The 10232-nt window shown below is 40.0% G+C and overlaps 1 protein-coding gene across 1 annotated transcript in view; it reads left to right on the plus strand.

Moving 5' to 3' along the window:
* The window catches only part of LOC117985395 (nose resistant to fluoxetine protein 6-like), a 36810-nt gene extending 26595 nt beyond the window's left edge, over positions 1-10215 (plus strand). The window contains exons 5-12 of the mRNA XM_034972097.2: positions 578-665; positions 1303-1478; positions 1845-2030; positions 4170-4346; positions 5222-5372; positions 7963-8140; positions 8446-8588; positions 8905-10215. Coding sequence (XP_034827988.1) covers positions 578-665; positions 1303-1478; positions 1845-2030; positions 4170-4346; positions 5222-5372; positions 7963-8140; positions 8446-8588; positions 8905-9012 — 1207 coding nt within the window. The 3' untranslated portion in view covers positions 9013-10215. The remainder of the gene's footprint in view (positions 1-577; positions 666-1302; positions 1479-1844; positions 2031-4169; positions 4347-5221; positions 5373-7962; positions 8141-8445; positions 8589-8904) is intronic.
* The last annotated feature ends 17 nt before the right edge of the window (positions 10216-10232 follow it).

Consider the following 10232-nt stretch of genomic DNA (forward strand, 5'->3'; position numbering starts at 1 on the left):
CATTTTATAAAACTTCCCGGTTTCTGGGAATTCCCGGAAGAACGAAATTTTCCCGACCTCGGGAACGTCATATTCCCCGGGAATTCCCGATTCCCGGGTCCCGAATTGTACATTACAACAAGGTACATTTGACGCAAGTAGCCCTATTTTTCTATGATTTCACGTCATCCTAGCCTAATATTCACCACCTGGGTGTCTGGTGCACTTCGACCGTCCGCTGCGCCAGATCCTTCTTTCCCCGCACATGCAAACTGTGGAACCAACTCCCATCGGCGGTGTTCCCACTAGATTACAACACGGGGTTATTCAAGGGGCGGACCAACAAATTCCTAAAAGGCCGGCAACGCATCGGCGGTTCCTCTGGTGCTGCAAATGTTCATGGGCGGCGGTTCACTTAACATCAGGTGACCCGCCTGCTCGTTCGCTCGCTATATCTATTTAAAAAAAAATTTACATAATATAGTCGATTCAGGATCAAACCGTGAGTTCCCACACTCCAGTTCACTCTGCTCTAGTTCACTCTGGTATAGGTAGAAAGTGTGAATACTGTTGAATAATGTAAATATTTTTGTTTCAGAGCAATCACGCTGATCGCCGTAATTATCGCGCATTCTTCAATCGCACACTACATGACTTTTATATACAATCCGGGATTTTTAGAAACCGTAAGGACCTACTTGTTTTTTTATTGATTAGTTAACCAATCACACCCATTACGCATTAATCTTGATAATAATGCCTGAGTCATTTAATTGGACCTATCAGTGTTACATACATAGGTATACCTACATTGCGCAATATAAATAAACAATCACGTATAATAAGCTGAATTTAATCGCTATTACAATTTTCCATAGTAACTTATATATATATATTTATGTGTTCCTCCCTTTTTTCCTCCGACATGGCGGTCGGAGACTGTTCTAGGTAGTAACTTATATTATACTATAGTAAAACCATAATATGGCACAGGAGTTTCTTATAAATACATACCTACATGCCTACATGTTTAAAATAGGTGAGTACTCAGAAAGGATTTTTGAAAATTCGTCCCCTCGTCCTTATTTGTCGAGTTAGGTACAGTAGTAGTTCAATTATTCATCCTCTTCAGGAAAGGCAAATGTCGTATATCCATACAGCCTGGTAAATCGTAGGTGATTTTAATTTTTGTGTTATTTACATTTGTCGAACTTTACGACACTGGATGTAATTTTTTTAAACAATATGGCGGAACACGTGTTTTTAATTTTTTATTTATCACTTGTTTAATTTTCGAAACTAAGTATAATTTTTACTTAATAGGTACAACAGCACCCGTTATCAGCTATCCTGACGAACGGCACAGCTGTGGTGCAGACCTTCATCATACTGTCCAGCTTCCTCCTGGCGTACAACGTGCTTCTGACGCTCGAAGCCAACCCTAACAAGAAGATCGGGCTCGCGTTCTGGTGGCAGGTCATTATGCATCGGATTGTGAGGTAGGTCATGCATTTAACTCTCTCTGTGCGTCGTCGCGCGCCCTTTCCGTTCATAACATAGGAGTTTTCTTGGGATGATGATGCGGTGGCCAGATCACTCAGCATGCAGCAATTCGACGAAGAAAACGAAACTCGGTTTTAACAGTTATTATCAGACGTTAGTGACAACAACCGGGACTGACTCTCCGAAAATTGGAGGGAACAAAAGGTCAAATTCGGACCTTCAAAGTCCACTTTTTCGAGAAGAATTACCAAAAAATTCAGTATTCGCTCCTTTTGAAAACTTTTTATGCACACGCATTCTTTTGAAAAATTAAATCCTCCAAGACTCAGCTATTTGTAAATTTCGTTTATTTATTCTTCTAGAATAACACCTCTCTCCATGTTTGTGGTGGGTCTGACAGCGACGTGGTGGCGCCACATGAGCGATGGTCCACTCTGGTCCACTCTCGTGCAAGCCGAGAGTGACCGCTGCAGGACCAAGTGGTGGACCCACGCCTTCTACATCAATAACCTGGTCATGCCTGACGAGAGATGCCTTATACAGACCTGGTAAGCTGATAATATACCTGCTGGTTTCCTTTCCTTCTAGAATTACTCCTTCATCAATCTTCATGGCCGGTCTATTTGGATTTTTTGGATTCGTTTGACTCATTGTTTTTCTGAGAGTTTGACCTTTACCTAAATTATTGCGGTTTGGGCTTGGTGTTAATTTATTATAATATAAAATACATAATATCTTTGTTTATTATAATCTGACAATGGTATTGTATGATAGGTATGGCTCAGGAATCAGGAATCTGTTTATCTCGGTTTGACGTCATGAATAGGTATGCTTACCTTACCGGAACATGAGTAGGTAATTACTAATTAACATGGAAAAACATGCATAAGATGCAAATTAGAACATTCTCTGAACGCGCGTGCCTTATTTGCAAAATCATACCGTACTTAAACGGATGTATAAAAACAGCCAAGTGCGAGTCAGGCTCGCGCCACTGAGGGTTCCGTGCTATAATCGTAAATCGACATTTTGCACGATAATTCAAAAACTATGTTGCATAACAAAAATAAATAAAAATCTGTTTTAGAATGCACATGTAAAGCCCTTTCATATAGTACCTACCCCACTTGATATAGTTATCTTACTTCGAAAATTGAAAATACTAATTTTTAGTTCATGACCACAATTTTTTTTTGTGTGATATAACCTATTTAATTTAGTTAAATCTAGTTTAGTTTAGTTTTATAAGAGGAATGTGCAACATCCATACTCAACTGTAGGGCGATTGTCTAAAACCTGCATCAATCATTATTACAATCTCAATTGTTCTGATTGGCTGAATTTGTGCGATTCTTGTTGCAACAATGCATTATGGCCAATAGTGAGCGAGCGTCAACCAATCAGAGATGATTGCGATCGTGACATTGTAGCTGTCAAGCAACCGCGGTAGGGCCACTGAGTTTTAGGATGTCAAGCGTAAAATAATTATTATTTGGCTAAATAAAGAATTTAAAAAAAAAACCGCAAATTCACGGTTTTCAAATTTTTCCCCAAATGTCTGCTATAAGACCTACCTCCCTGCCAAATTTTACGATTCTAGATCAACGGGAAGTACCCTATAGGTTTCTTTAGACAGACAACAAAGTGATCCTATAAGGGTTCCGTTTTTCCTTTTGAGGTATGGTACCCTAACTGAGTAGTGAGTACCTACCTATTTACTTACAAGATTACCTATCATTTCAATTGTATATATATTTTTTCTATTTGCAACATACTTCATTATCTTGGAAAATTATAGCTAAGCTAAAAAATCCGAAGTCCGGTTTTTAAAAAGTTGTGCCAAAAAAAAGATGTTATTAAAACAACATATTTAATGCGTTTGAAAACTTTCCGTCATAATATTATTTAAGTTATTTATAGTATGCGCCATATAATCTACACTAATAGGTATTATAAGAGATAAAGTTTGTATGTTTCGCGTGATATACTTAGGTATAATATCTATACTACTATAATTATAAAGAGGTAAAGTTTGTAAGTTTGTTTGTAGGGGGTAATCTCTGGCTCTACTTACTTAACTGATTTTGAAAACTACTTAACCTGTAGAAAGCTACATTATTCCTGAGTGACATAGATTAAGTACCTACCTATATTTTATTTAAAAAAAAATTAGAGATCCCTACGAAAATTTTAATAAGCTACCCGTGCGAAGCTGGGGTGGGTTGCTAGTATAATATATAGCACTAGCTTATCCCCGCGACTTTGTCCGCGTGGACTACACAAATTTTAAACCCCTTATATGCACCCTTTTAGGGATTGAATTTTCAAAACAAAATTCTTAGCGAATGTCTACGTCATAATAGTTATCTGCATGCCTAATTTCAGCCAGATCCGTCCAGTAGTTTGAGCTGTGCGTTGATAGATCAGTCAGTCAGTCAGTCACCTTTTCCTTTTATATATTTAGATTTAAGATTTCTAGTAACTCCATGTGTTTCTTTTCAATGAACCAAAAGCAATCCGCTGAAACAGGTCGAATCTGTATGGTGCGACATGCATCATGCGACATGCACCGCCCGCCCTCCCACTGCTAAACATGCAGGAAGAAGCAGCCACCAGGCAATCTTTTTACTGGATTATAAGTTCATTGTATATCATGGACTTCTATACAACGTGTTTATTTCCCCAAGGTTCCTAGCAGTGGATATGCAGTTGTATTTAGTCACATCAGTGCTGCTAGTGCTGCTGATTCGGCGACCTCACACTGCCGTGAAGGTGTTCTCCGCTCTCTTCCTCCTGTCCATCCTGGCCAACTTCGCGATCGCCTTCAACTGGGACCTCACTATCCTGTTCCTTGGAAACCCTGAGTAAGTTGCAAGCGTAACTTTTTGAAAAATACGTGTAGTTTATACAGTTACAGCAATCACGCAATCATCCGACCCGAATCCGTGAAAATACGGATATAAAAAATATTTACGACATAATATGTCATAACATAAGCTACTATACAAAACAAAGAAGTCGGTTAAAAAGGAACGTATTTTCACGGACTCGGACCGAATGAGTGCGGTAACCGCCTAGCGCCGTTAGGGCATTTGGGCACTCATCCGTGATTTTACGGATCCGTGAAAAAATACGAATCGAATGTACCTACGTATTTGTATAACGATCGCTTCGAAGAATCACGGATACGAACCGAATACGGAGTGCACAAACGCCCTCAGGGTTTTTACGAATAGTTTGGGTAGGTCACTAATATTTTTCATCGTCCATAATCCATATTAAGTAATATTATAAATGCAAAAGTGTATGAGCCATCATTCATCTAAGGTATGAGCTCTCTCTATTTTTGACATGGTGTAGAAAAAGGTCGTTTGAAAATAATAATAACTTTTTCGACACACTTGCTCATAAAGTGGCTCTAATTTCAATGCAATTAGTGACACCATAATCAAACTGTGACTTTTTCGTTGCTATTATTCACAAGTGAGTTATAGAGTTTTTATTTTATTTTATTGGTCGAGTTGCTTTGTTCTTAAAAAAGTTTCAATACAAAAAAGATCGTGTTCAATAGTACAAATAAATTTTTAAGTAGTATTTTCTTCGCAAGCGTGTTGAAAAACGTCGTATGATACACGTGTGTATTGATGATTACCGTCCTCGGCTATCTTAAGACCTCAATGGCGCCTCAGAGGGAATCACCAACAGTACACCCTTGTACCATAATGTACTATTTGTTCAGATTGATCCGCTGGCAGTACAAAGGCGTACCCTCGTTCAAGTGGCAGTACGCGGCGCCGTGGAGCAGCGCGCCGGCCGCCATCCTGGGGCTCCTCCTGGCCTTCATCTACCATCTGATGAGGAAGAGCGAATACGACCTTCACAAGAACACTGTAAGTACAAAGGCGTACCCTCGTTCAAGTGGCAGTACGCGGCGCCGTGGAGCAGCGCGCCGGCCGCCATCCTGGGGCTCCTCCTGGCCTTCATCTACCATCTGATGAGGAAGAGCGAATACGACCTTCACAAGAACACTGTAAGTACAAAGGCGTACCCTCGTTCAAGTGGCAGTACGCGGCGCCGTGGAGCAGCGCGCCGGCCGCCATCCTGGGGCTCCTCCTGGCCTTCATCTACCATCTGATGAGGAAGAGCGAATACGACCTTCACAAGAACACTGTAAGTACAAAGGCGTACCCTCGTTCAAGTGGCAGTACGCGGCGCCGTGGAGCAGCGCGCCGGCCGCCATCCTGGGGCTCCTCCTGGCCTTCATCTACCATCTGATGAGGAAGAGCGAATACGACCTTCACAAGAACACTGTAAGTACAAAGGCGTACCCTCGTTCAAGTGGCAGTACGCGGCGCCGTGGAGCAGCGCGCCGGCCGCCATCCTGGGGCTCCTCCTGGCCTTCATCTACCATCTGATGAGGAAGAGCGAATACGACCTTCACAAGAACACTGTAAGTACAAAGTACCCTCGTCCTACAAGGCAAGAGGCATTAGGCATTATCGTATTACCGACGCGACCTATGCAAGAGGCATTATAGGCATTATCGTATTACCGACGCGACCTATGCAAGAGGCATTAGGCATTATCGTATTACCGACGCGACCTATGCAAGAGGCATTAGGCATTATCGTATTACCGACGCGACCTATGCAAGAGGCATTAGGCATTATCGTATTACCGACGCGACCTATGCAAGAGGCATTAGGCATTATCGTATTACCGACGCGACCTATGCAAGAGGCATTAGGCATTATGTTGATACATACCATGCATACCACTCTCAGCCTTTTCATTTAATGCTCAACCTTTAAGAACGCGTCACACGCGCCTTCTAAATGTTCCCAAATCTAACTCAAATTATGCGCGAAATTCTATAATTCCACGCTTGGTACGTACTTATAACAATCAGTTCGCTGAGTTTGACTTATTTTACCTATCAAACAATAAATTTAAAAAGGAATTAAGAAACTATCATCGTAAAACAAAAAAAAAAGTAGCTAACATCTAAATATGCATGCAATCATACACTCCCATTTACACACACACACACATGCACACACGCTCACACATACTCATAAGCACACACTCACACACGCATACACACACACATACAATCATACACACACTGTTGTAATTTTATTTTATTATTGTATACTTATACCTACATTTATTCTAACTCTATTCTGTTAAAATAGTTTAATTATAATTTTAAGTAATCTCTTTTGGCCTTCTGTTATACCTAGATTTAAATTTAAATAATAATTATGTATTTACGCTGTTGATTACTTTCAAATAAACAAAAAAAAAAAAAAAAAAATTATCGTATTACCGACGCGACCTATGCAAGAGGTATTAGGCATTATGTAGACAGGCGTATTTCCTCCTTCTCAATCGTTCACTCTTGACTTGACTGCTGCTCGTGCGATCTCCCTCCAGCGACTTCTGTTGGTGGCATTATGTGCACACACGGAGACAGGCATGTTTGTTGCAGAGCGGACTAAGTCCGTCCACCTAGTTGGGGAACGTCCACGTGGACATGTGCCCTCCACTCGACCTTGTCCCACGAGGTGTTCGATGGTACCACTCTTCCTTGTGATGTGCCCAAAGAACTTGAGGATTCGCAATTGCACTAGTGAAGAAAGCCTTTGATTTATTTTCAGTTCTTTGAGAATGGAGACGTTTGTACGATGTGCGGTCCATAGCACCACATTTCCACACAGAGCGTCGATCTTTCGCCGGTCGGTTATGGGCAGATTACACCTACCGAGTACAGTGGCGAGTCAGTGTCCTCGGCCGAGTAGGTACTCGGTTGGTATAAACACTTAACGAGTGCAATTTCGCCGCAATTTCTCGGCCACAGCACTGTCTCGGCCGAGTGACATTTTACTGTCTCGCTTCACTACTAGGAAAGATAAGAAATTTAATTAGGCGAACTTTGGTACTTTTTAGGGTTCCATACCTCAAAAGGAAAAACGGAACCCTTATAGGATCACTTTGTTGTCTGTCTGTCTGTCGGTCTGTCAAGAAACCTACAGGGTACTTCCCGTTGACCTAGAATCATAAAATTTGGCAGGTAGGTAGGTCTTGTAGCAGACATTTGGGGAAAAATCTGAAAAACGTGAATTTGTGGTAACATCACATAAAAAAAATTAAATTGTGGTCAGAAATTAATAATGAGTATTTTCGATAACTATATTAAATAGGGTATCATAATATGAAAGGTCTTCACCTGTGCATTCTAAAACAGATTTTTATTTATTTTTATGCATCATAGTTTTTGAATTAACGTGCAAAATGTCGAAAAAATACGACTGTAGTACGAAACCCTCATTGCGCGAGCCTGACTCGCACTTGGCCAGTTTTTTGTATTTCTTTTGTCTCTCCAGATCTTCGATAACTTCTCGACGGCTGATCTATCCTTACCTATGATCATACGTCGAAACTTACCCAACTAAATCTATCATTTTGTATTTATTACAGTGGTTCCGCATACTCTACCGCATGTCAGTCCCCGCCATGTTCCTGTGGATCATGGGCGGGTTCCTGATGAAGGACTGTCAGGACAAGTTCTTGGTGACGCTGTTCTCGACCCTGGAGCGACCAGTCTTCAGCGTCATCGTCTCCACGGCTATGATCGGCTTCTTCTATAGACTTGACAGTAAGTTCTTCTTTCTCTTTCTTCTTCTTCTCGTGCTCCACTCCAGCCGCTAGCGACCCGGCCCCAGCACCCAAGACTACTGGAAAAACGGTAGACCCGTCAAGGGTATCAAAACCTATACCTAGAAATAGAATAGAATCAGTCTCATAGGACAAGAAAAAGTTCTGAAAACCGTGATTTTGTGGTTATATATATCACAAAAAAAATTAAAAAGTACTATTTCTTGTACCATGGTACGGTACCCTTCGTGTGCGAGACCGACTTACACTTGACCGATTTTAATTCGGTTCTTTTACTCATTTTAGGTATATGCTGGGGGATTCTCTCGTGGCGTGCTTGGCAAATCCTGGGCAGGATGTCGCTCTCCATCCTCCTCATACACTGGAACTACAATCTCTCTCTGTTGGCAGTCAAGACCAATCTAGCGAGGACATCCTTCTTTGAGATTGTAAGTAAATGTGTGCTGATTTTGTTTTGTTATTCTATCTGTTCGTAGAGCCCGAAAGGCTAATTTTATAGTCAAGACTTTAATCCTCTTATTTGGGGGGGACGCAGAATGGTTAATCTTAGGGTGCATCAGTAGGGTATAATTTTCAAAAATCCTTTCTTAGCGGGTGTCTACGTCATAATAGCTATATGCATGCCAAATTTCAGCCCAATCCGTCCAGTAGTTTGAGCTGTGCGTTGATAGATCAGTCAGTCAGTCACCTTTTCCTTTTATAAGTATTTAGATGGGTATTATTAACAATTGATTTTTGTTTCAGGGCGGGCACGCTTTGGCATCTATATTCATGACCTACGTGACGTCACTTCCGCTGTATATTTTCATCGAGCTACCCACACAGAAGTTTTTACAGGCTATCTTTATGTGATATAAAATTAAAATATTGGACATAAATGAAATATTTGTAAAACGTGTGAAACACGCCATTTTTCTGTCAGTAATTTAGAAATTACTGTTTTTGTAAGTAAAGGTGTGGCTAAGAAAATACTTAAGGTGGTTTGATAAAGCCGGCCGCGAAAATTCAAATTATAGGTATTTTTTTGAAAATAGTAGACTAATCATACATCGAAGGGTTATGGTAATGAGTTTTGCGGGCATAATATTTATGCATCTACATGTTTTTCCATAAAAACTTTGGTCAAAAATACTCATTTATTTTATATTTGTTCCTGAAAGACAATTTTCTGAATTTTCCCAGATTTGCACCAATATGAAATAATTGAGTATTTTTGACCAAATTTTTTATGGAAAAACATGTACCTAGATGCATAAGTGTTATGCCCGCAAAACTCATTACCATAACCCTTCGATGTATGATTAGTCTACTATTTTCGAAAAACTAACTAATTAGAATTTTCGCGGCTGGATGTATCAAACCACCTTAAAGACTCTACCAGATAAGTGCGGTATAACGTTCGATAATTTATCGCATGGGTTCTATAATGCGATAATGCGTCCCGCGTCCTTGCACCTCACCTGCATTTATATCTAAATATTGTAAGTATTTGTAATAAAAATTGGTCAAGTGCGAGTCGGATTCACACACGGAGGGTTTCATACCATTTTGTACAAGATATAAAGCTAGGTATTTTTATTCGAATGGCGGCCATTTTGAAATTTTTATCGAGTTGTTATAGCGGCAATTGAAATACACACTCCGTGTGTGTTTATGAGATACAGGCCGCTGATAGATAGACGAAGAACGCACAGACGGACAGACTGCGGAGGCCTAGTACCGAGGCGTTGATAGATCATCGTATCGATGATAGTAATTATTAAGAATACTTACTTAACTAAGTGGTTTAATTAATTTTATTTTATTAGATATCTTCGTCCTACCTACTATTTTTATGTTTCCCAAGTTACAAAATAATATAAGGTACTAGGAAGGTACAGTGTTTCTTAATTTAGTACTTTAATGTTCAAAGTATGTCCTTTCTACTTTGCCCTCAATTGGTATGGCTTACCTATCTTACACTGTGATATCTTTTGAACGTACTTTACAATTAAAATAAGAATTTAAACGCTTAAGTAATTTAGGTTTTATTATGTAAGTTATTAATTTAATAAATTTTGTACAACTTACGT

Source organism: Maniola hyperantus, chromosome 9, assembly GCF_902806685.2.
Source record: "Maniola hyperantus chromosome 9, iAphHyp1.2, whole genome shotgun sequence".
Classification (NCBI taxonomy): domain Eukaryota; kingdom Metazoa; phylum Arthropoda; class Insecta; order Lepidoptera; family Nymphalidae; genus Maniola; species Maniola hyperantus.